We start from the raw sequence: 26,739 nt of genomic DNA on the forward strand, positions 1-26,739 counted from the left end.
CCCGGGGTCAAGACCCCCTTACCTGTCACGTCGGTCGAAGGTAAATTTCAGTTTCGATTGAACAAGACAGCAGCCGAGAGTTGATTGGTAGCAGGAAGTGCGGCCTGGCGACAATTAAAAAGATGCGCAAGCCAGAACAAGTACACTACACCGATGCTCTCCAGCCCACAAGGGAAGGCCAGGCTGTGACCACGTGGGCGCTCGCGGCCAGCGGGAGCCACATGCGAAGGGCTGGAGGAGGAGGCGTGTCCCCGGAGGGGGTGGGACCTGCCCAGCGGGCGGGGCTCAGGCGGGCTCGGGTTCCGAACCTTCTCTAGACTACTTTCCTCCTTTGCCTTCGCCCTTCGAGCCGCCACGTAATGCCACGTCCCCGCGCATGCGCATCTCGACTGGTGGCGGCGGCTGTTTCCGGGCTTAGGGGGGCTGGAGCGGCCGCCGAGTAGGAGGCAGTGGCGGCCGCGGGCAGGCGTGCAGGTGCCGGCTTGTGGGGGGCGGGGGTGGTCAGGTGCTGCGGAGGGCTAGTGAAGTTACCTTGTCTTTTCCAAAAGCATCAGTAGAACCGGCGGCGGAGCGGCAAGATGAATTTCCTCCGTGGGGTAATGGGGGGTCAGAGTGCCGGACCCCAGCACACAGAAGCCGAGACGGTGAGAAGAGCGACGGGTCCGGGACTTGGGTAGGGCCCGGGCAGAAACGGGGACGGAGGATCGAGGATCCGGAGGTCACCTCCCACGCCACAGTGTGGATAGGGGGGCCCGCATGCCACCTCCCCCCTGGCCTCCGGCTTCTGGAACCTGCGAGTTATCCCCACATGCCCCCCAGGCTAATCCCCCCTGCGAGGTGTCTCCTCTGGGTTGACGACAGTCTCGCCCCAAGCTTCGCAGGCCCGGCGAGGAGGGTGGTGGTCGGTCCAGGGTGGTGTCACCAGGCCAGAGATCGATCCCGGTCCCGGGCAGAGGTGGCCAGGCCTGTCTCCCACGCCCCCTCGGGGCCGCGGCCGCTCTCGCCTTGCCCGGCGTCTGTGTTACCCCAGATTGAGAGGAGCCTGAAGTACTGCTCCCGCCCTCGCCCTCGCAGTATGAAGCGAGACTGGGAAGACTGCTGGGTTTTTAAAACCCAGCTGTTTACTACAAAGCGCAAGTGGCTAAGAATAAAACCACAGTCTGGAGCTTGCAGCCACCTGCTCCTGTCTCTTCTGCTGGAAGGAAGGAAGGTCGTTCTGCCAGGTGTCCGGTGGCCAGGGCCCAAATTCGGGCTCCCCTAGAGATAGTTCCTTTGGGAAAAAAAGCTCGCTTGGACATTGCAGGAATCCTTGCCACTCAAATCTCTTAGGGGGACACATCCCCCGCTTTCTGTTCCACTCACTGCTTTCAGTATCCTGAGCCTGACAACCCCTGGTAACATGACTTGGGACGTCAGGTTAAAAAAAGAAAATTGTTAGATGCTGACAACCGTATTTGAGGGTTGCTCTAATTTTAGTTTTAGGATACATTTCTTTTGACGTTTGGTTTGGGTCTATTAGAAGTGAATGTATTTGGTATTTTAAAGGCTTATTTGAGGAGAATTTTAGAGCTACAGAAAAGTGAGGTCTGGGGGGAAAAAGTGAAATATGGTATCTACAATGTAAACTTTGGGGTAGCGTTCCTACAGATAGGATGTGCGAACAACCTGTTCTGTCTTTGGTGTCCTGAGGCATAATAGCTTACATTTGTTAAGCTCTTGCTTTGTGTTAGTTCTTTATAACCACATTCTCCTTTAATCCCTCTGCAAGATCCTGATACCCTCACTTCGCAAATGAAGATATAATTTTAGAGTGATGAAGTAATTTGACGAATGTCACACTAGTAATTGAGCCAAGTTTTGCCTCACTTCATAGTCCTGGCATTATTGTACATGTTAATACGTTATATTTTAATACTTGCCTGGATATTTAATAATACTAAAATTAGCTACACTGTTCTGGGTTAGAACTGTTTAAAGCAGAAATTGATAACTGGTAACTCCTTTTTTCCTTATTTGAAGAGTAGGAGATTTCATACACACACATACAGTTCCTGTTTGACTTCTCACAAGCATTCTCAGACCACTGGGTATCCTCTTAGGACACGACATCAGATCCAGTCACAGTTACCATACTCACAGTTCACATCTTCAGCTTTTACTCATGTATTTTATTTCTCGTGTTTTTTTTTTTTGTTTGTTTTTCCTTGTCTCCAGGCTTATCGCTCAGTCCCTGCACTATGAATCCACTGCTCTTGGAGGCCATTTTTCCCATTATTGTTGCCCTTGTTGTTGTTGCTGTAGGACAGAGAAATTGTGAGAGGAGGGGATGACAGACGGGGAGAGAAAGATAGAAGCAACCCTCCTGCAGGTGGTGGTGGGGAGGTCTCGAACCAGGCGTTGCCCAGTGTGCCACCATCCGGCCCCCTTTCTCGTGTTTTTATTTGAAGCACCAAATTTTAAAGTGTGGTTTATTTAGTAGAGCTGTTTTGGAGTTAGATCAGGGCCTTGCATTCATCATTCATAATTAATTGGATTGGTCAGGCAAGTACTGACTGACACTTTAGGAGTAAACTATGGAAATGCAATTAGGACTAAGTAAAAGAAATTCAAAGAGCCTGCCTTCTTATACCTGCTCACTAAAGTAGGTTTTATGTTTTTTATTATCTTTATTTATTTATTGGATAGAGACAGCCAGAAATCGAGAGGGGGAGGGAATGATAGAGGAGGAGAGAGATAGGGTAGGGATATAGTATAATGGTTATGCAAAAAGACTCATTCCTGAGTCTCTAATATCCTAGGTTCAATTCCCCACACTGCCATGAACCAGAGCTGAGTAGTGCTCTGGGAAAAAAAAAAAAAGAGAGAGGGCGAGAGACAGATAGAGAGACACCTGCTGTTCTGCTTCACCACTTGCAAAGCTTTTCCCCTGCAGGTGGGGACCAGGGTCCTTGCACATTGTAACGTGCACTCAACTATGTGCGCCACTACCCAGCCCCGGTAAAGCATAGTTTTCAGTACATGTTTTTAGGGAAAGAGTTGTTTTATTGATCTTATTACAATGACTACTGCAGAAAAAAATGCTGTGCAATTAATGAGATATAAAAAAGGCTAGAAAGCTCTTTTTTAATCATCCAGCTCAAACTCCCTCAATTTACAGTGAGACTGTACACTAAATCAGCTAGCACAACATTGTAGAGCTGAGACTGGAAAAATTTGTTCTTACCACAGTAAATGGTACAACATAGTTTTTACAGCTCAAGTATCACTTGTGTGTGTTGTATGTGTAAACTGAAGGAAAAGTAAGGGTCCTTGTTGTTACCTAATTTTGCACATGCACACTCAAAACTGGAAAAGTAGTTATTATTGTTTTTTGAAGAAAATTAACAGTTTATTTGGAATGCAATATAAATTTGTTTCACCATCTCATTCCATCAGGAGTACAGCAGGTATATGGGGTTATGGGTAACTAATTTAGAAATATTTATAGAGCATCAGTAGAGTATGTAGTACAGTACTAGATACTTTAATTGGTAATTTGATCTGGCCTGGATATTCAAGCTGCCAGAGTTTAAGACCTTTTGTTATCATTTATTTATGTATGTATTTCCCCCATCTCTGTGAAATTAAATTACTTATACCTTTCATACTTTTCTTTTTAAATATCTTTATTGATTTACTATTGAATAGAGATAGAAATTGAGAGGGGTGAGGGAGATAGAGAGGGAGAGATACAGAGAAATACCTGCAGCCCTGCTTTACCATTTGTGATGCTTTCCCCCTGCAGGTGGGGACCAGGGGCTTGAACCTGGGTCTTTGTGCATTATAACGTGCACTCAACCAAGTGAGCCACCACCTGGCTGCCATCTTTCATACTTTTCTTAGTATTTCCTAGTGGGGAGCCTTTTTTTCCCCCTCTTAAGATTTAAAAAAAAAATGTATATTTATTTTCCCTTTGTGTTGCCCTTGTTGTGGTTATTGATGTCGTTGTTGTTGGATAGGAAAGAGAGAAATGGGAGAGAGGAGGGGAAGACTGGGGGGGGGGGAGACAGACACCTGCGGACCTGCTTCACTGCTTGTGAAACGACTCCCCTGCAGGTGGGGAGCCCGGAGATCGAACCGGGATCCTTATGCTAGTCCTTGTGCTTTGCACCACGTGCCCATAATCCACTGCACCACAACCTGACTCCCAAGATTTTAAATGTATTACTAATAAGAGAGTGAGAAAGAGAGCCAGAACCATGCATTTGCTGGCCAGGAAGTCTGGCACATGTGGTACTGGGGATCAAATGCTTACTACTTCCTGCACTGCCTGCCTGTTCTTTAAATACATTATCAATGTCTTCCGTAGTCTCTTTTTCCCACCAGACTACAGGTGTGGATCAAACCCCAGAGCTTTATACATGAAAGCATATGCTCTTTGACTGCCTTGGGTTATGCATTTCATGTACTTGCTACTATTTTCCCCATTTATAAATGTTTCATCTCTTTTAGATGCTTAAGTGTCTTTACGGGAGAGTTCATATGTATTTTAATCATAGTTTTTCCATACTAATACTCAATAAATATTAAAGTGAATTAATTATGGTGTTACTTGAAAGAAATCACGGATCTATAATTATAGCAGCTTACAAATTACTAAGTTCTGAATCCTACTTTTTTTTTAAAGGACTGTAGGAATCGAAGTTATGAGTGTTGAAGTCTCTTATGCCTAACTTTTTTTTTTTTTTTTAAAGATTTGCCTATTAATAAGAGAGAGCAAAAGAGAATCAGAATATTCTGGCACATGTGCTGCTAGGGAATGAACTCAAGACCTCATGTTTGAGAATCCAGTGCAGATTTTATCTACTAACTTTTGACTTTATGTATTTTTCAGATTTATTAACTGCTTTACTCTCAGGCATTTTTTTCTTTTTCATTTTAGTTAATTTTATTTTTAATGAGAGCACTGCTCAGCTCTGCTTTATGGTGGTGCTAGGGATTGAGTCTGGCACCTCAGAGCCCCAGGAATGAAAGTCTTTTTGCATAATCACTATGCTTTCTCCCCAGCCCACCTCTGGCATTATTTTCTCAGTAAATTTAGTATCATCTAAATATATGAGAGCTATATTACTGATAGTATAGTATCTAGCTTTTCATATTTTTAGTTAATAACTTTAGAATGACATTAAAATGTTTAAACTCAAAGTAGTAAATATTTGTTTGTATGTCATAAAATAGTCAATAGTTATATAAAGTTTCAAATTTTTTTAAAAATTTTATTTCATTATATTTATTCCCTTTTGTTGCCCTTGTTTTATTGTTGTAGTAATTATTATTGATGTTGTCAGTGTTGGATAGGACAGAGAGAAATGGAGAGAGGAGGGGAAGACAGAGAGGGGGAGAGAAAGACAGACACCTGCAGACCTGCTTCACAGCTTGTGAAGCGACTCCCCTGCAGGTGGGGAGCCGGGGGCTCGAACCGGCATCATTAGGCTGGTCCTTGTGCTTTGTGCCACGTGTGCTTAACCCACTGCACTACCTCCCGGCTCCCAGCTTCAAAATTTTTAAGTAGTTATTTATTAGAGAGACAAAGAGAGAAAGAAAGAACCAGAGCATCACTCTAGGATGCTGGGAATTGAATTTGAGATCTCTTAGCAGCCAAGTCTAGTGTGCTGCCTGCTGTGCCATCCCCCATATTGCCAAGGTATATTTTCATTTAAACCTAGGATTTGATGTGCATGAAATTTCTCATATTTTAGAGTCAATTTTTTTTTCATTTCTGTTTTGTCGTTGTCTCCTCCTCCACCTCCTTCTTCTTTTCTTTTACTTTGGAGAAAGGCAATGATTTCTTTTTTTTATATATATTTATTTATTCCCTTTTGTTGCTTTATTGTTGTAGTTATTATTGATGTCGTTGTTGTTGGATAGGACAGAGAGAAATGGAGAGAAGAGGGGAAGACAGAGAGGGACAGAGAAAGATAGACACCTGGAGACCTGCTTCACCACTTGTGAAGCGACTCCCCTGTAGGTGGGGAGCCAGGGGCTCGAACTGGGATCCTTACGCCGGTCTTTGCGCTTTTTGCCACGTGCGCTTAACCCGCTGCGCTACTGCCCGACTCTGGAAAGGCAATGATTTCTGATGGTTGAAGCGTCCTTACCCGTGATATACTTTACTGGCTGCAAGTAATCATGCATTCTTTTCAGTGCTAACACACACTTAGGTTTCCAACTGAGACCTTTTTATTTTTTTTCTTTTTTTTAATAGAGCACTGCTCAGCTCTGGCTTATGGTGGTGCAGGGGATTGAACCTAGGACTGTAGAGCCTCAGTGAGACTTTTTAAAAAAAATTTTATTTATAAAAAGGAAACTGAAAAAACTGTAGGATCAGAGGGGTACAACTCCACACAATTGACAAAACTATAGGATAAGAGGGGTACAACTTCACACAATTCCCACCACCAGAACTCTGAATCCCATCCCCTCCCCTGATAGCTTTCCTATTCTTTTTTTTAAAAATATTTATTTATTTATTCCCTCTTGTTGCCCTTTGTTGTTTTATTGTTGTAGTTATTATTGTTGTTGTCGTTGTTGGATAGGACAGAGAGAAATGGAGAGAGGAGGGGAAGACAGAGAGGAGGAGAGAAAGATAGACACCTGCAGACCTGCTTCACCGCCTGTGAAGCGACTCCCCTGCAGGTGGGGAGCCAGGGTTTGAACCGGGATCCTTATGCCGGTCCTTGTGCTTTGTGCCACCTGCGCTTAACCCGCTGCGCTACAACCCGACTCCCCAGCTTTCCTATTCTTTAACCCTCCGGGAATATGGACCCAGGGTCATTATGGGGTGCAGAGGGTGGAAGGTCTGGCTTCTGTAATTGCTTCCCCGCTGAACATTTGGCGTTGGCAAGTTGAGCCATACTCCCAGCCTCTCTTTCTCCCCCCCCCCCCTTTTTCTAGTGTACGCAGGGCTCTGGGGAAGTGGTGCTCCAGGACACATTAGTGGGATCCGCTGTCCAGGGAGGTCCGTTTGGCATCATGGTAGCATCTGGAACAGACATTTTTTTAAAAGCTAGTTTCTTGAAAATCCCAAGGGAAGTGTTGACTACATTTGATGATAAATGAGAGAGGTAGGCACCTTATGCTTCACATATACAAGCTGTGGGTTGATCATATCAAAGTTGTATCTCAAGGCTTGAAAGTTGGCTGGAAACACTGCTGAATTACACTGCTGTTAAAATGCCTCTATTAAATCCAAACTTTAAGTTCTCAAAATGCAAAATATGAAAATATAGGCATAGCTGTACTTCCTTTTAGGAAAGCATTGTTATCAAAGAGAATGTGTTTATTTATTTTTTTTGCCTCCAGGATTATTGCTGGGGTTTGGTGCCTGCACCACAAATCCACTGCTCCTGGTGACCATCTTTTTTCCATTGTTGGCGGTGTTGTTATTGTCGTTGTTGGATAGGACAGAGAGAAATCGAGAGAGGGGGAGAGAAAAACACTTGCAGACCTGCTTCACCACTGTGAAGCACACACCACCACCACCACCACCCCCCGTTGGGAAGCGTGGGGGGAGGGGGCTGGAACCGGGATCCTTGCGCTGGTCCTTGCCCTTTGCACCATATGTGCCTAACCCGGTGCTCTACCACCCGACCCCCGAAAATGTGTTTAAATTTTAAGACAGTTTTGGTTTGACAAAGCACATTTTATACAATTATTGTTATCATTAGGTAGTCTAAAATTCCTATTTGAAGTTTCATACTCTACACTAATAATGGTGTCAGTGTCTTAACTGATTTCTTGTGTCTCTTGGCTCTTGCACTTATGTATTCAAGCAGATATCTTTCATATGTATACATGTGCATCTATCTTTTTTATGAAACGGAAATTATTTAATTTTTATGCACTCTATCATCAACTGAAGACTATTCCAAAGAACAAACATTAAATTCAAGTTGCTTAGTTTTAATTCTGATGATACTAGTTCATATACCAATATTTAGTGGAATTATTTACCCTTTTTTACTTATATGCCAAAAGTATTATCCTTTTATATTCATGTATGTATGCATATATACAGATATAGGTATATACACACCCTTTTGGGGTGGTAATTGTAGAATTATGAATCTCACATGACAATAAATTAAGTAAAGAATTATCTGTATGAGTTGCATATTGCTATACATATTTTTTTATTACATAAAAGGGACTACTGAAGGTTATGTTTTCTTTGACTATCATCTCTAGTTCCAGTTATTTTTCAAGAATGAGCTACTACTTTTAGTGGCTCTTTATTATAAATTCTTCCAGAGTTAGTCAGTTTTTCTGAATCACTCCCATGTGAACACTGGAGGTGTTCATGTTATCAGCAAACCTTTTTTTTCCCTTTTTCTTCTTCTTCTTTTTCTCTTAAGAAAAAGAGATTGTTTTACATTTTTGTGCATAATCATACATATGTACAGTAAGTATATTAAAACATTTACATACTAGCATGAGAGAGAAGCAGAGCACCACTCTAGCATGTGTGATGTCTTGGATCAAACTTGAGATCTCATGCATGTAAGTCCAGTGTCTTATCCTCTGTGCTACCTCCCAGGCCTCTGAATTTATTTGTATATTTACATATTTATGTATTTCCCAGTGCTCAGCTCTGACTTAAGATGGTGCCAGGGACTGAACCTGGGACCTCTGAGGCCTCAGGCATAGGAGCTTTCTGCATAGCTACTATGCTCTATCCCTGGCCTTACATTTATTCCCCCCCCCCTTTTGATAAATTACACACTTTATAGTATTATACAGATTACTGTTTTCACTGATTGATGTTTCTTGGAGATCCTTGCATATTAAAGTGGAGCCTGCCAGGGGCACAGTGAAGAAAGCATTGGATGAGGTCCTGAGGTCAGTTCCCAGCATTCCATGTGCCAGAATGAGATTCTTATTACCTCTTTCTCTTCAGCTCTCTAAATAATAAATATATAAGATAAAGCGGGGGCTGGCCCACCTTGTCATTGCAGGTAGCCTAGGTTTGAACCCCCAGCACACCACAAGGAAGGTTATCTCCTCTGTCTCTGTCTCTCTCTCTGTTTGAAAAAATTGGCCTATAGTAGTGAAATAGTGCATGTAAACACTATTTTGCTCCCATGAGCAAAGAAGGGAAAAAAAAAAAAACTAATACTCAAATACACATGGAATTTGTCTGACTGAGCCAGAGAGAGAACTCACCAGAAGTTGCCTGCATTGCTGTGCCACACAGCCCAGTTTAAGTTTGGTTTTGAGCCCCAGTACCAAATGGGAGGTGTTGCTATAAGAACAGAGAAAACTCATGCTATATAGTACCTCCCCTACTCTTGTCTCTTCCTATATGAAAAAATTTTGCCTGGATCTTTTCCTTTGACAACAGAAGGAAAGGGGGAAAAAAAAAAACACTAGGAAGTGGTGGAGCTTTAGTACTCTGGATTCACAAGCATGTGGTCCTGAGTTTGATCACTAGCACTGCATATGCCAGAGTGCAGATTTGACGCCTGTCTCTATCTCTTGTCTTTGTCTCTGTATCTCTCCATCACCTGTGAAATAGATATTTTAAAATTTCAAAAATAATGTAGACTGGATTAATTTTTCATGTATTCTTTTTTTTTTTAAATAATGGCAAAAGAGAAGTTAAATGCTCTAAAATATGATGTAAGAGTTTAAATGTTTTACTCCCTTTCTGACTCTCCCATAATATAAATGACAGCTCTGAAGACCAGTACAAAAAGTCTGTGACTTCAAACAGTTAAAAATTAAAATTTTTGATCCTCCCACCTAGAGGGAAGAAGCAGGCATCTCTCTTTCTCCCTTCCCTCTCAATTTTTCTCTATCTCTATCCAAAAATAAACGAATAAATAAAATAAACACACTTAAAGAAAAGTGAATTTTGATCCAAACTGCTAGTTAGCTTGTTTGGTCCATTTCTGAGAGAGAAGTGAGTTGCTAACAACAAAGTCTCACTTCTGGATGTCATTTAGGACACTGAATTAACATACCCTTTAGTTCTAGAATACCATCCTTTTTCCTTCTGATGGTAATGTACTAATTCACTCTTCTCCCTTACTTTTCTGCTTGTTTCATTCTTACTGCCATATTTACATTTATATCAAGCTCAGTGCTTAACTGACCCACTGTATCTACAATGGCCCCCCTCACCCAGTCACTCACTCATTTCCCTCATTATTTCTGTCATCACATTTAATACTTTTTATATTTATTTTACATGTCTTTTACCTGTTTTACCTTGCCATTACACTTTTGTTAAATACCTAATATTTCCTCAGCATAAAAGTTTGTGGTACCTTTCAACATGTTAAGCACTTACTAGTGTTTTTCAAACTGCTTGTGATGAAGGACCAATTGGGTTTCTCAATTTCCTATTTATTGCAAATGAATACTTTTGTAAAATGCAATAAAAGTCAATTGCTAGGAAAATTAAATGACAGTGCACAGACATAACTCACATACATACAAAATGCAAGCCCTGTTTGGGTTTTTATAAAGCAGGCATGAAATTATCCTGTTATAAAGGCTTTTAGAAAAAAAAAAAAAAAGGCTTTTAAATTGCTTAATCCCAATTTTCTTTTTTTTTTTTTTATTGTTGTAGCTATTATTGTTGTTGTCGTTGTTGGATAGGACAGAGAGAAATGGAGAGAGGAGGGGAAGACAGAGAGGAGGAGAGAAAGATAGACACCTGCAGACCTGCTTCACCGCCTGTGAAGCGACTCCCCTGCAGGTGGGGAGCCGGGGCTCGAACCGGGATCCTTATGCCGGTCCTTGTGCTTTGCGCCACCTGCGCTTAACCCGCTACGCTACAGCCCGACTCCCCCTTAATCCCAATTTTCTGAAATAATTTGCTTCTAGAAATAATTTACTTATAGTGAACTGACCAGGGGCTGCATGAAAGTAGCAGCACTCAAGTATCTGTTGAATGAATGAATGAGTCACCAAATTCAGGGTTTGGACAACAAATTCATTGTTGTTTTGCTTCTATGCCCAATATCTAATCCAGGGCCTCACACATGTGATGCATGTGCTTTAACACTGAACTACATCTCTGACCTCACACTGGGTTCTCAAAAGTAGATTATTCCAATGACTGTTTTTTTTTTTTTTTAATTTTTAATTTTTCACCAGAGCACTGCTCAGCTCTGGTTTATGGTGGTGCGGGGGATTGAACCTGGGACTTTTGGAGCCTCAGGTATGAGAGTCTCTTATTATAAACCATTATGCTATTTACCCCCGCCCCCACTTTGTTGCCCTTGTTGTTACTCTTGTTGTCATTGCTGTTGTTGCTGGATAGGACAGAGACAAATGGAGAGAAAGATAGACACCTGCAGACCTGCTTCACCACTTGTGAGGTGACCCCTTGCAGGTGGGGAGCTAGGGGTTCCAACCGGGATCCTTACTCTGGTCTTTGTGCTTTGCGCCATATGTGCTTAACCTGCTGTGCTACTGCCCAACCCCCAAGTCTTGATATTTGTCTTAAATACTTGGTAGTTTTTGTTTGTTGTTTTCTCAAAATAAAGCTCCATCAGCTTTCAGACAAGGGACTACCCAACATAGGCAGTTAAGTCAAAAGTTTCTCAGGCTATAGCACATGTAGAAGCTAATCATAGAAACTGCCCTGCAATGCGCACTGTTCGCCAAACCATCTTGCAGTCAATACTATGCAGCAGATACTTGACTCCAATGTGGATCAGTAGAAAGAGTGTGGGCTCTGAAGTGAGACACCTCTAACCTTTTAGTGTACTTTTTTTGTGCATTGCTCTGTTTCTGAGCCTTATTTCCTCTGTAAAAAATGAGTTTATTACTTATGTGGTAGGCCATTTGCAGTAACAGAATCCAGTACATACAGCTCTAATCAAGGTAGAAAAGTCTGTGTCTGTCTTCAATAAAGACCCAAATAATGCATCCCATAATGATCCTGGGTTCATGCTCTCAGAGGGATAAAGAATAGGAAAGCTTTCAAGGGAGAGGGTGGGATACGGAGCTCTGGTGATGGGAATTGTGTGGAATTGTACCCCTCATCCATTTCCAATATTTCCATTTTATAAATAAATTTAAAAATAATAATAGAGGTCAATTGACTGCCCAAAAAAGGCAATCAAGGTAGTTTTATTTATTTATTTATTTATTTATTCCCTTTTGTTGCCCTTGTTGTTTTATTGTTGTAGTTATTAGTGTCATTGTTGGATAGGACAGAGAGAAATGGAGAAAGGAGGGGAAGACAGAGGGGGAGAGAAAGATAAGACACCTGCAGACCTGCTTCACCGCTTGTGAAGTGACCCCCCTGCAGGTGGGGAGCCGGGGTTCTAACCGGGATCCTTCCTCCAGTCCTTGCACTTTGTGCCACATGTGCTTAACCTGCTGTGCTACCGCCAGACTCCCCATTAGGGTAGTTCTTAACCTCAAGTGGCCTGGAAGCTTAAGTGTTGCTTTTTATCCTGTTCTGCCATCCCTCATAGGAATGAAGGTGTCTTATTGTTACCAGGTTCAAGTTCCAAGCTAAAGGAAGTAGGAAGTAGTGGAAGAACAAGTAGCTTCCTTTTAAAGACATGTCCTGGACAATGTCAGTATTAACTCACAGTTCCAGAGCTAGAATTCTGAGATCAGGGAACCCGTATTGTCTTACAAACTTCCTCTTCTTAGTTGCAGATTTATTTTACAACCCAAAATGAAAGATGAACAATAAAACAAAAGCAAACCTCCAAACTCTATAGATAGTTATTTTTTATGATCTTTCAAAAATATCTTAAGTATGTGTAAAAGAGAGTGTTTCATATAAAACAGAAAGAGATGCTGGTTTCTGTTACAAACCATGCTGAAGATTGAGCCAGAAATCTCAGGCTTTTTAAAAGTCTGATGCTCTACCAGTTGAGTCTTACCAGCTCCCCCCCCATCTTATCTATTAGACTCACAAAAATGGATTTTATAAAACAAAAACAGGTAAAACTTATCTATGCTATTCAAAATTAGGGTAGTGGCTACTCATGGTCAAACACTGAATGAATGAATCACAAAAGGAACTTCTTGGGCGATGATGTTCTGTTCCTTGATCTAGGTGCTGGATTAGAAGGGTATATTCAGGTTTACAAAGATGGCATGTATTTATTTATTTATTTATTTATTTTTATCTATTTATTTATTTTGACTCCAGGGTTATTGCTGGGGCTCGGTGCCTACACATGAATCCACTGCTCCTGGAGGCTATTTTTTTTCCCTTTTGTTGCCCTTGTTGTTTATCGTTATTATTGTTGTTGTTGTTATTGCTGTCGTTGTTGGATAGGACAGAGAGAAATAGAAAGAGGATGGGAAGACGGGGAGAAAAAGATAGACACCTGCAGACCTGCTTCACCGCCTGTGAAGTGACCCCTTGCAGGTGGGGAGCCAGAGGCTCCAAACAGAATTCTTACGCCGGTCCTTGTGCTTTGCACCATGTGCACTTAACCCACTGTGCTACCAGCTGGCCCCACCTTTTTTCTTTTTAAAAATTATTTATTGTTTTATTTAATTTATTATTATTATTATTATTATTATTATTATTTTGCCAGAGTACTGATCAGCTTTAGCTTATGGTAGTGCAAAGTATTGAACCAGTGACTTCAGAGCCTCAGGCATGAGAGTCTCTTTGCATACCCATTATGCTATCTACCCCTGCCCACGTGCATTTTTCTTTTCTTTTCTTTTCTTTTTTAAATTTCTTTATTGGGGGATTAATGTTTTACATTTGACAGTAAATACAATAATTTGTACATGCGTAACAATTTCTCAGTTTTCCATAAATACAATACAACCCCCACTAGGTCCTCTGAAGGACCTGTATTCTCCCCCCACCCCCCACCCCACCCCAGAGTCTTTTACTTTGGTGCAATACACCAATTCCAGTTCAGGTTCTATTTGTGTTTGCTGTCTACATAACAATTCCTAATTTAGACCTATACAGGAGAAAGATACATAGATTGGGTTGGTGGTAGATTGCATAGTGGTTATGCAAAGAGACTCTCATGCCTGAGGCTCCAAAGCCCCAGGTTCAGTCCCCCGCAGATTCAGTGTGTGTGTGTGTGTGTGTGTGTGTGTGTGTGTGTGTGTGTGTGTGTGTGTGTGTGTGTATATATATATATATGAATCTGTTTCTATTCTTTCAGAGAGGAAGTAACTTTAAAATGATAATTTGGCAAAAAGCCATTACAATTTAAATATTCATATTCTTTCAGCCAGTTTACTCTTCTAGGAATATATATTTAAAAAAAAATAAGACCAAAAACCCATGACTACCCAATGCTAAATTCTGAAATGTTCATTCTAGCAGTATTTTCAGTAACTAAAACAAAAATCTAACTTTTTTTAAAAAAAGAGACAGTGGGGAGTCAGGCGGTAACAGAGTGGGTTAAGCGCATGTGGCGTGAAGTGCAAGGACCAGCATAAGGATCCCAGTTGGAGCCCCTGGCTCCCTACCTGCAGGGGCATCACTTCACAGGCGATGAAGCAGGTCTGCAGGTGTCTCTCTCCCCCTCTCTGTCTTCCCCTCCTCTCTCCATTTCTCTCTGTCCTATCTAACAACGACGGCAACAATAACAACAATAGTAACTACAACAATAAAAAAAAAGAGGCAACAAAAGGGAAAATAAATATTAAAAAAATTTTTTTTAAGTTTAAAAAAAAAGAGACAGTGGCTCAGGGTAAGAGCCCTGTATGCCTTATCACATGAGAATGTCCTGAGTCTGATCCCTTGCACTGCAAAGGAGCAGTATACCAAGGGAGCTTAATGGATGATGGAGTGGTGCTCAACTCTCTATTTTCTTACATCTCAAAAAATATACAAAAAGTGACTCAGCAGTATTATGCCCTCCAATTGCATTAAGAAAATAATAATAATTATCTGTAAATAAGAAAGACTTCTCACTCATAATATCAGCTATAAACTACATAGAAAAAATAATTACAAAAAAGGCGCTAGGTGTTGGCACACCTGGTTGAGTGCACATATTACAACCTCAAGGACCAGGGTTGGAGCCCCTGATCCCCACCTGCAGGAGGAAAACTTTGCAAATGCTGAAGCAGTGCTGCAGGTGTCTTTCTTTCTCTCTCTTCTCTATCTCACCCTTCTCTCTTGATTTCTTCATGTCTCTAGACCAGGTTCTTGAACCCAGGTCTTTATGCATTGTAACATGTGTGCTCAATACAGTGTGCCACTGCCAAACCCCTCTCACCATTCTAACTTTATGAAACTGACATGAAAAAAATCTTGTGCATATAATTTAAAATATTTTTGGATAATAATTTTATGATTAGTTTCTAAAAATGGAATCTGTCCAATAAATAAAGGTAATAAAAAAACAGGAAAAAAAAAAGAATAACAAAAGATGTACAAGACCCAAGGAGGGAAAATTGCTATTTCGCTAGTTAAACTAGTTTTGTTCTAAGAAGTTCTTTCAGTTGACTGAATGTATGAGGTTAATGCTTTTAAGACATAATCACTTGGTTTTCTGTGGCAAAAAATGTAGTAGAAAAGTATCAACCAGATATTTAGTAGTAAGGAAGTTATATTATTTCAACATAACTTTTGAGTTTTTTAAAGGAAGCTTAATATAATTATGAATGTAAATTTAACTTAAGGTAGAAATAATTTCTAAATGTGAGCAGTTAGAATAAATGAAATCATAAAATAAAGGTATTCTTAGTTATCAATACTGTATCTGCAGTATGAACAAATAGGAATCTATACAGTAAACAAACTGCAGTGCAGGATCCTATTTTAATATTCTAGAACCTTGTATTTCCCTCTGATTCTTGGATCATAGGGAATTTATTAATGTCTTCTGGGACACTACAAGTCTACAGAATATTATCTGCAAAGCACCTTATTAATTCAGGTAGATGTTGTATAAAAGATTAATTAGTATGCCAGAATCTTTATGGACTCTTAGAAACTGATGTTAGAGAGTGAATTACTAACAGAAGAAAATAGTTGGGAGTAGGGCGGTAGTGCAGCAGGTTAAGCGCAGGTGGCACAAAGTGCAAAGACAGGCGGAAGGATACCGGTTCGCGCCTCCGGCTCCCCACCTGCAGGGGAGTTGCTTCACAAGCGGTGAAGCAGGTCTGCAGGTGTCTGTCTTTCTCTCCCCCTCTCTGTCTTCCCCTCCTCACTCCATTTCTCTCTGTCCTATCCAAAAACAACGGCATCAGTAATAACTACAACAATAAAACAACAAGGCCAACTAAAGGGAATAAATAAATAAATAAATAATTGGGAAAAAAAAAAGAAAATAGTCACTGATTGTTAGAACTACAAAGAACTGTCTGGGAACTTCCCTGGATTGAAGACCCCACCAATATGTCCTGGAGCTCAGCTTCCCCAGAGACCCACCCTACTAGGGAAAGAGAGAGGCAGACTGGGAGTATGGTCCGACCAGTCAACACCCATGTTCAGCGGGGAAGCAATTACAGAAGCCAGACCTTCTACCTTCTGCAACCCACAATGACCCTGGGTCCATGCTCCCAGAGGGATAGAGAATGGGAAAGCTATCGGGGGAGGGGGTGGGATATGGAGATTGGGCGGTGGGAATTGTGTGGAGTTGTACCCCTCCTACCCTATGGTTTTGTTAATTAATCCTTTCTTAAAAAAAAAAAAAAAAGAACTGTCTGGGAAGTGGATAGAGTTATACTCATGAGCATGAGGTGCCAGCTCCATTCATGCATCACATGCGCAACAATAATGTTCTGCTTCTCTTTCTCTCTTATAAATAAAACAAAAAAAAAAGTATAAGGAGTCTAAATAGTGTGATTTTAACACCGTTTTCCAAATGTTTTCTTTTTTAAGAATTATACTTTAATTCACTATTATTGTTTTCTAAGATGGAGAAATTGAGAGGGAATGGGTGAAAGAGGGAGAAAGACACCTGCAGCACTGCTTCATCACTTTTGAAGCTTCCCTCCCTGTAGTAGAGGCCCAAAACTTGAGTCAGGTCCTTGCATATGGTAATGTGTGCATTCAACCACCCAGCCCCCCAGATACTTTCATCTGGCCTGTAATTTGCTTGTTTATTCTCTTAACAGAGTCCTTTGGAGAGCAAACATTGAAGTTCAATGTTTTTATGTTATAGATCATGCTCTGATTATGTATCTGAGAAACCTTTCCTAAAAATCAGAAGCATTTTCTCCTATACATTTTTTCTAGAAGTTTTATAGTTTCAAGTTTTTTTTCTTTTTGTCCTTTTTCATTTTAGCAGTTTTTATTGAAAGTTTATGTAAGATTACTTGATTCCTACATCTTAATGGTTTCTTCCTTTGCCTTTTTTCTTTTCTGCTTGGTGAAATTTACCTTTGTATTCAATGAAAACATTTTTAAAAAAATACTTTATTATTTACTTTTAATGAAAGAGATACAGAGAAACATATATAGAGAGGACCAGCGTACTGCTCAGCTCTGCCTTAGAGTAGTGCCGGAGATTGAACCGGGGACCTCAGAGCCTCAGGCAAGAAAGTCTGTCTCCCTATCCCTTGTTTGTTTGGTGATATTTATCCACTTTTATTCTAGTGATAATCACCTTACTGGGGTAAATGTTTGCATGCCATTCACTTCTAGCTACACTTGACATTTCTTAATGTAGATAGCATGTTTCTTCCACTGGGCCTGGACTACTTAGCCAATTTGCTGATTTTGTATCGCCCTCAAGCAACTTGGACTTCATAATCCTTTTGGACGGGGATGATTGAACATTATACTTGTGTCTCAGGTCTTTGCAGAAAGGAGATGTGGGGCCAGGCACACCTGGTTAAGCACTCACATTACAGTGTGCAAGGACCCTGGCTCAAGCTCCTTGGTCCCTACCTGCAAGGGGAAGGTTTCACAAGTGGTGGAGCAGAGCTGCAAGTGTGTTTTTCTCTCTCTCTATCTCCCCCTCCCCCCAATTTCAGTGTCTCTATCCAATAAAAATAAATAAAAATTATTAAAAAGAAAATAGGGAAAGAGGGGATACCATAATCTTTCTGTGAATGTGAGGAGATATAGCTGGGAGAGAGAGGGACAGACATTTCATGAGTGGTGGAACAGTGCTGCAAGTATCTCTTCATCTCTTTTTTTTTTTTTTTGGTCTCTTCATCTCCTTTTCTCTCTCTTCCTCTCTCTCTGTCTCTCACCCTCTATCAAAAAAAAAGAAAGAAAAAGAAAAGAAAAAGAAATCCAGGAATGGAAGAACTGTGCCCCAGCAATAATCCTGGTGGAATAATAGTATTTTTTTTTAATTTTTATTTATAAAAAGGAAACACTATCAAAAACCATAAGATAAGGGGTACAACTCCACACAATTTCCACCACCAGAACTCCATATCCCATCCCCTCCCCAGATAGCTTCTCTATTCTTTATCCCTCTGGGAGTATGGACCCAGGGTCATTATGGGGTGCAGAAGGTGGAAGGTCTGGCTTCTGTAATTGCTTCCCCGCTGAATAATAGTGAATTTTATTTATTTAATATGTAGAAAGAGAGTCCAGAGTACTGCCACTCTGGTATGTGCAGTGCTGTGAATCAAACTCAGGACCTCATGTTTGCAAGCCTAGTGCCTGCACTGTTGTTGCTCCACCTATTTCTTACTTAGATGGTATGCTGCTTTGCCATATGTGACCCAAGCTCGAGCCTGCCTGCATCGAAGGAAGCTTCAGTGCTGTGTTCTCTTTTACTTTCTTTTTTGTTTGTTTTGTTTTGTTTTCTAGTGTATAGGACATAGAGAAATTGAGTGAGGAGGGAAGACTTGAGGGAGAGAGAAAGATAGATATCTGCAGACTTGCTTCACCACTTGTGAGGTAACCCTCCCCCCCCTCCCCCACTGTAGGTGGGGAGCCAGGGGCTCAAACCATGTTGCTTGGGTGTGCCCTTGGCTTTGTACTATGTGCACTTAACCCAGTGCACTACTGCCCAGCCCCCTTCTCTTTTACTCTCTCTCTCTCTGCCTTTCTGCTTCTTTGTCTTTATCTAAAAATCAAATAAAAAATTAAAAGCTCTGGGGTTGGGGGGAGTAGATAGCATAATGGATATGCAAAGAGTCTCTCATACCTAAGGCTCCCAAGTCCCAGGTTTAATGCCCTGCACCACCATAAGCCTGAGCTCACAAGTGCTCTGGTGAAAAAAAAAAAAATTAAGACTCTGGTTCTGCTAATACTTTCTCTTAATTCCTTATTGTCATGATTTATTTTATTTGACTTTTCTTATACCACTTCCATTTTTAAAATCACCTTTTATAAAAAAAATCTGTTTTCTGTGGAGTCGGGCTGTAGCGCAGCAGGTTAAGCGCAGATGGTGCAAAGCACAAGGACCGGCATAAGGATCCCGGTTCGAACCCCGGCTCCCCACCTGCAGGAGAGTCACTTCACAGGCGGTGAAGCAGGTCTGCAGGTGTCTGTCTTTCTCTCCTCCTCTCTGTCTTCCCCTCCTCTCTCCATTTCTCTCTGTCCTATCCAACAATGACAACAACAGTAATAAGTACAACAATAAAACAAGGGCAACAAAAGGGAATAAATAAAATAAATATTTAAAAAATAAAAAAAATTTAAAAAAATCTGTTTTCTGTAATAAGATTGCAATCTAAAATAGTTATTTAGGTTTGTTGTTTTTAAGGATTTATTTTCACACGAGACAGGAGAGAAATCAGAGAATTGCTCAGCTCTTGCCTCTGGTGGTGCTGGGAATTCAACCTGGGACTTCTGGGGCTTAAATCATATAGGACTAGTTTATTATTTTCCTAACCTGTCATTTAGATTTATGACATGCCATTTCCCTAACATCACCTACGTTTATGCCTTTACCCCCCTAAAATTAGATGATATAAGTTGGGAGGGAACTTTGTTTCTTTTTCGTTCTTTTTATTTTGTTAATGCTTTTTTTCATTTTTTCCACAACAGATTCAAAAGCTTTGTGACAGAGTAGCATCATCTACTTTACTAGATGATCGAAGAAATGCTGTGCGTGCTCTCAAATCTTTGTCTAAGGTCAGTAATGCATTATCAGTTATTAAATATATAAAGTTAGATGTTATTTACTTAAATAACATTTTTCTTTTGTGTGTGCAGAAATATCGTTTGGAAGTGGGTATTCAAGCTATGGAGCATCTTATTCATGTTTTACAAACAGATCGGTAAGTCTTTGTTTAATGGCTTTTATTGAAATGTTAATATGTTTTAGTGTCACTTCCAGAGATAATGGATATTAAAGCTAGTAAGATTTTACTTTTAGTTGTCATTTAAATAACTATTTGTTGGACAATTGGTGGAAACCATTGTACTATGCATTAGAACAGTTGTAAGCTCAATTTGTCTCAGGTTTAAGAGCTTTCCATTATATAAAAATGAAAATTAGGGGACCAGGCAGTAGTAGCACACCAGGTTAAGCACAACTACCAGTACAAGGATCCTGATTCAAGCCCCCGGCTTCCCACCAGCGGGGGATCGATCACCTTGCAAACGGTGATGCATATCTTCGGTGCCTTTATCTCCCCCACCTTTCTTTTTTTAATATTTTATTTATTTATTAATGAGAAAAATAGAAGGGGAGAGAAAGAACCAGACATCACTTTGGTATCTGTGCTTCTGGGGATTGAACTCAGGACCTGATGCTTGAGAGTTTAATGCTTTATGCACTGCGCCATCTCCCAGACCACCTCTCCCCCTCTTTCTCTCCCCCTCCTCAATTTCTCTCTGTCCAATCCAGCAATAATAACAGCAGTGTGTATGTGGGGGGGAGATGGCTTCCAGGAGCAGTGGATTTGTAGTGCTGGCATTGAGTCTTCAAATATTCGTGCATATTTCTCATTACTAGTAAATGTATAGACATCATTCTATTTTTTTATCATTAAAGATTTAATTGCTTCTATCTTTCCACTATTATAATAAATTATATTATACATTATAATTTATACTCTATTTTCCTGAGTATCTTTTTTAAAGAAATACACTTGATGTTTTATACATTTTTGCTAAATAATTGTCAAAATTATTTTTCATTTTACATTTCAACTAGTATTACAAATGTGCTAATTTCTTTTTTCTAGTTCGGATTCTGAAATAATAGGTTATGCTTTGGACACACTGTATAATATAATATCTAATGATGAAGAAGAGGAAGTAGGTAAGTTTCTTTTACTCTCTTTTCTAAGCATGATGTTAACAGGATTGTGACAAATAGGCTAGTTTTAAAATTGAGTTTATAGTACAAATTTATAATTTTTTATTTATTTTTATTTTTTCCCCTTTTGTTGCCCTTGTTTATCTTGTCATTGTTGTAGTTGTTATTGTTATAGCTGTCATTGTTGTTGGATAGGACAGAGAGAAATGGAGAAAGGAGGGGAAGACAGAGAGAGGGAGAGAAAGATAGACACCTGCAGACCTGCTTCACTACCTGTGAAGTGACTCCCCTGCAGGTGGGGAGCTGGGGGCTTGAACAGGGATCTTTATACCAGCCCTTGCGCTTCGCGCCATGTGCGCTTAACCCGCTGCATCACCGCCTGGCTCCCACAAATTTATAATTTTTTTCTTCTTTAATCAAGAAAAGAAAATAGAATTGGTACCTCAATAGTATTATGATGATGACTGCTTTGTGTATAACTTAACTGATGGAGTTAGATTCTTCAGTAAAAATATATTTTCCCTTCTTGGTGAAAATAGATATTTGGGGCCTGGTTAAAGTCACATGTTACAGTGCTCAAGGACTCAGGTTCAAGTCCCCATTCCCACCTGCTGGAGGGGGGAAACTTAGAGTTGTGAAGCAGTGCTGCACGTGTCTCTCTACTCTCTCCCTGTTTCCCCTCCCCCTCGATTTATCTCTGTCTCTAACCAATAAATAAGTAAATAAATAGATAAATATTTTTTTAATTACTGGTTTGGGCTAGACAATATAAATATTAAGAAATTCTGTATTCAGTAATTATTTTGGGAATTGAATAAAACTTTTATTTTGATAATTGATTAAAACTTTTATTTATGGGAATGGGTGGTGGTGCACCTGGTTGAGAGCATATGTTGCAATGCTCAAAGACCGGGGTTCGAGCCCCTGGTCCCCACCTGCAGGGGGAAAGCTTTTCAAGTGGTGAAGCAGTGCTGCAGGTGTCTCTTTATGTCTCTTTCCCTCTTGCTCCGCCTTCCTCTCGACTTCTGGCTATCTATCCAATAAATAAAGAAAATTAAAAACAAAATAAAAAAATTTTACTTATTATTGTCAGGTGAACATTGCAAAATTTAAAGGGTTTTTTCCTAATAAATTCTTAAACTTTTAACATAGGGCTTATGTTAATTTAAAAAAGAGCAACAGTGTATTGGATATAGAAAGTTCTTTACATTAAATCTGTTTGATAATGTGCAATGAATGATACATATTGTGAAATCCACGCACTTCTTTGGTACATCTCTCTTCTTGTTTCAAGTTTCTTGCATACATCAAATAAAGTTGTTTGTCATTTATTTAATTTGTTTTATTGTCAGTATGTGAAATGCTTCACTGGAAATACATTTTGAGTTAAAAATTGCAAAAAGCAGTAAATTGCAGTGCTATTGAAGAGTGCCTTCCTCAATCAGGTTGGCTATTAGAAAGACACAGTCAATTTTACATTATTTTAGACAGTGAACCTGTGTGTTGTAATTTAGAATGAAAATGGGAGTCAGGCGGTAGCACAGCAGGGTAAGAGCAGGTGACACAAAGCACAAGGACTGGCATAAGGATCCCGGTTCAAGTCCCCGGCTCCCCACCTGCAGGGGAGTCACTTTACAACTGGTGAAGCAGGTCTGCAGGTGTCTTTCTCTCCCCCTCTCTTCCCCATCTTTCTCCATTTCTCTCTGTTCTGTCCAACAATGACAACATCAATAACTATAACAATAAAAGAACAACAAGGGCAACAAAAAGGGAATAAATAAATATTAAAAAAAGAATAATTTAGAATGAAAATATGGCTTTGCTAAATTAAAAGTAGGCAGGCTGGAGATGTGTCTTAGCAGTAAAGTATAAGACTCTGGGTTTAATCCCCAGTACTGCATAAATTGGTGAGGTGGTACACTGGAGATAGTTCACTGAGTGAGGTGCCTCACTGCCCTATGTACAACCCATGTTAAATTCCACCATGACATGGGAGGTGCTATAGCAATGGAGGAAACTCTGGTATTGTGGTGTCTTTCCTTTTCCCTGCCTTTGTATCTGAATGGAAAAGTAACAGAGTGGTGATACACAGGCTCCAGTTCTGTGGAAAAGGAACTAAGTAAAAATAGGGTATAAAAATATGTTTATCATCAACTTACAGAATACCCATGAGGGAAATAGTGAAACTGGGTTCTGTTGAATAGTCATGATTTCTCAGACTTCAGTACTCTATGAAAATTTAATTTCTCTGTGGTATCTAACTTCAAATTTAACTTTATCAATTTCTTTTTTTAAAATAAGACTTAATTTTTATTTATTTATTTTCCCTTTTGTTGCCCTTGTTATTTAACATTGTTGTGGTTATTGATGTTGTTGTTGGATAGGACAGAGAGAAATGGAGAGAGGAGGGGAAGACAGAGAGGAGGAGAGAAAGATAGACACCTGCAGACCTGCTTCACCGCTTGTGAAGCGACTCCCCTGCAGGTGGGGAGGCAGGGGCTCCAACTGGGATCTTTCCTCCGGTCCTTGTGCATTGCGCCACTTGCGCTTAACCCGCTGCGCCACCGCCCGACTCCCACTTTATCAATTTCTAAGGGGTGAAATCTTCAGTCAATCTGGCATCCAGTGAAAAAGAGGTTGTTAGTTATATAATAACATTTTTTTTTTAATGTTGTTGTTGATGTCGTTGTTGTTGGATAGGACAGAGAGAAATGGAGAGAGGAGGGGAAGACGGTGGGGGGGTTGAGGGTGGGGGGGAGAAGATAGACACCTGTAGACCTGCTTCACCACCTGTGAAGTAACTCCCCTACAGGTGGGCAGCTGGGGGCTTGAACTGGGATCTTTACTCCAGTCTTTGCTCTTTGCACCATCTGCACTTAACCTCCTTTACTACTGCCTGACTTTACCCTTATAACAACATGTTAATATACTACATACAAAATCATACATTTAAGAAAAAGAATTTTTTTTTTGTAATTATCTCTCAGATGAAAGAACTAGGTGTAACACACTTGTAAGAAAATGTTGAAGGGGGGGCTGGGTGATGACTCAAGGAGAGCACACACATGTGCAAGCACACAGGTTCAAGCCTTTAGTCCTCACCTGTAGGTGGGAAGCTTCACAAATGGTGAAGTAATGCTATAGATCTCTCCCTCTCTAACTCCTACTTCCCTCTCAATTTATCTCTGTCCTATCAAATAAAAGAAATAAAGTTTTAAAAGCTTGAACAGGTACCCATAAGGTAACTTAGCTGGGAAGGACCTTCTTTTCCCATGAGCTAGATCCAGGTTAAAGCCCAAGTTACACCACAGAGGAGTACTGTGGCATTGGAGAAGCTTTGGTGCTGTGCATCTCCCCCACTCCTCTTTTCCTACTTAAAAACTGTTGACCCAGAGTGGCAAAGCCCCAGTAACAACCATAACAGAAAAGAAAATGTTGAGGGCCAGGTGGTAGCGCAGATGGTTAAGCACACATGGCGCAAAGCTCAAGGACCAGCATAAGGATTCCAGTTCCAGCCCCATGCTCCCCATCTGCAGGGGGTGGTTGCTTCACAAATAGTGACGCAGGTCTGCAGGTGTCTTTCTCTCTCCTTTGATGTCTTATCCTCCTCTCTTGATTTCTCTCTGTCGTATCCAACAATAATAACAACAATGGTAATGACAACAACAACAATAAACAACAAGGGCAACAAAAGGAAAAAACATCCTCTGGGAGCAGTGGGTTTGTAGTGCAGGCATCAAGCCCCACCAGTAACCTTGGAGACAAAGCAAATGTAAGACTTCTTTTGTTGTCGCTGGGGCTTCGCTCTGGGTCACCTCCAACTTTTTCAGATAGAGAGAAATGGAGACACAGGAAGAGGGGGCAGACACGACAGCAACAAAACTTCCCCTAGCGCAGTGTGGAGGCCAGGTTCTAATATGTCACATGCACTACATCGCCCTTGGTGAGCTATCTGGCTGACCCCAAGACTTTTCTTTTCTAGTTGTTTCAGGTTAAAATTGTAGTTATTTCTCTGGCTAGTCTGCAGCAGATTATTTTTCTTTCTGCAGTAAATAATTTTTCTGATTTAAGAAACTGAATAGCTACAGTATTTTTAGTTATGTGTTTTCCTTGTTAGAAGTTAATAATAGAAGCATCTAAGTTTTTTGTTCTCTTTATAATTATAGGATGTTTATTTTTATTGAGCATACAAACATGATTTTTGGATAAGATAGAATGAATGGTTATTTTGCAATATTATCATTTGGGGTAATTATTTTTTTAAAGATTTTATTTATTTATTAATGAGAAAGATAGGAGGAGAAAGAGGGAGAGAAACCCAGATATCACTCTGGTAAATGTGCTACTGGAGATTGAACTCAGGACCTCATGCTTGAGAGCCCAGTGCTTTATCCACTGCGCCACCTCCCGGACCATAAGTAATTACTTTTTCTAAAAAATATTTTAGATATTTTTTGGATAGAGACAAGAGTGAAATTTCGAGGGAAGAGCCAGATAGAGAGGGAGAAAGATACCTGTAGCACTGCTTCACCACTTGGGAAGCTTTTCCCTGCAGATGGGGACCCAGGGCTTGAACCTAGGTTCTTGTTGTGCACCGTAACATGTAAGCTTTCCTGCATGCACCGGCCCTGGTAATCACATTTTCTTTTTCTTTTTTTAGGTTAGCAGATGTAATGAATTTATTAATTTTATTACCAAATTACTATTGTTTACAATGAGTATTTAAGAACTAGGTATTGAAAAAAAAGACTAGATATTGAGTGAGAAGAAGAGAAAACACAAAAGTTAATCACTTTTTCATGCTACAGTCTTGTTTGGTGCTAGAGACCAAATGTAGGACCTTATAGATGCAAAGCATACTTTTTTTGTTTGTTTTTCTTTTTTTTAAATTTTTTTATTTATAAAAAGGAAACAGTGACTAAACCATAGGATAAGAGGGGAACAACTTCACACAATTCCCACCACCAGAACTCTGTATCCCATCCCCTCCCCTGATAGGTTTCCTATTCCCTCTGGGAGTATGGACCCAGGGTCATTGTGGGATGCAGAAGGTCTGGCTTCTGTAATTGCAAAACATACTTTTTACCACAAAACTACCATTCTAGACTTAAGTCACTTTTATTTGGGAATATTAAAAGATGAACTTAAACTTTATTCTGAAAAGTAACGTATTCTCAGTCAGCTTTACAAAGATGTGGCTAGGATGGAGGTGATAGCATAAATTATGCAAATAAATTTGAATGCCTGAGGCTCCAACATCCCAAGCCCCATGTTCAGTCCCCCACACTGCCATAAGCTAGAGTTGATCAGTGCTCTGGTTAAGGAAAAAATAAAAGTGGATATTGAGAAGTATAACCTTTTCAGTTCTTTTACATGTTGATAATTTTCCACTACTGTTTCATCAAAAGGTTATTCTTACACCAGGGAGATAACTCAGTCTATAAGAGCACCAACTTGCAGGCCCCAGAGACTACAGATTCAATTACTGGCACCCACCGTATATAAGCACTAAACAGGGCTCTGGTCCTCTTTCTTTCTCTCATAATGAATAGATAAATAAAATACTATTTATTTTTTTATATTATATTTATTTGATGGAAACAAATTGAGATAGAAG

At 40.3% G+C, this 26,739-nt stretch overlaps 1 protein-coding gene across 4 annotated transcripts in view; it reads left to right on the forward strand.

Annotated features, from left to right (window-relative positions):
• Positions 1–494: 494 nt before the first annotated feature.
• USO1 (USO1 vesicle transport factor) overlaps positions 495–26,739 on the forward strand; it is a 79,627-nt gene continuing 53,382 nt past the window's right edge. For 3 of the 4 annotated variants that reach the window (XM_060187879.1, XM_060187881.1, XM_060187880.1), the window contains exons 1-4: positions 495–644; positions 19,904–19,990; positions 20,072–20,136; positions 21,049–21,125. In XM_060187879.1, coding sequence (XP_060043862.1) covers positions 579–644; positions 19,904–19,990; positions 20,072–20,136; positions 21,049–21,125 — 295 coding nt within the window. In that variant the 5' untranslated portion in view covers positions 495–578. The remainder of the gene's footprint in view (positions 645–19,903; positions 19,991–20,071; positions 20,137–21,048; positions 21,126–26,739) is intronic. The other variant, XM_060187882.1, reaches the window with a different exon arrangement.

This window comes from Erinaceus europaeus, chromosome 3 (genome assembly GCF_950295315.1).
Source record: "Erinaceus europaeus chromosome 3, mEriEur2.1, whole genome shotgun sequence".
NCBI lineage: Eukaryota > Metazoa > Chordata > Mammalia > Eulipotyphla > Erinaceidae > Erinaceus > Erinaceus europaeus.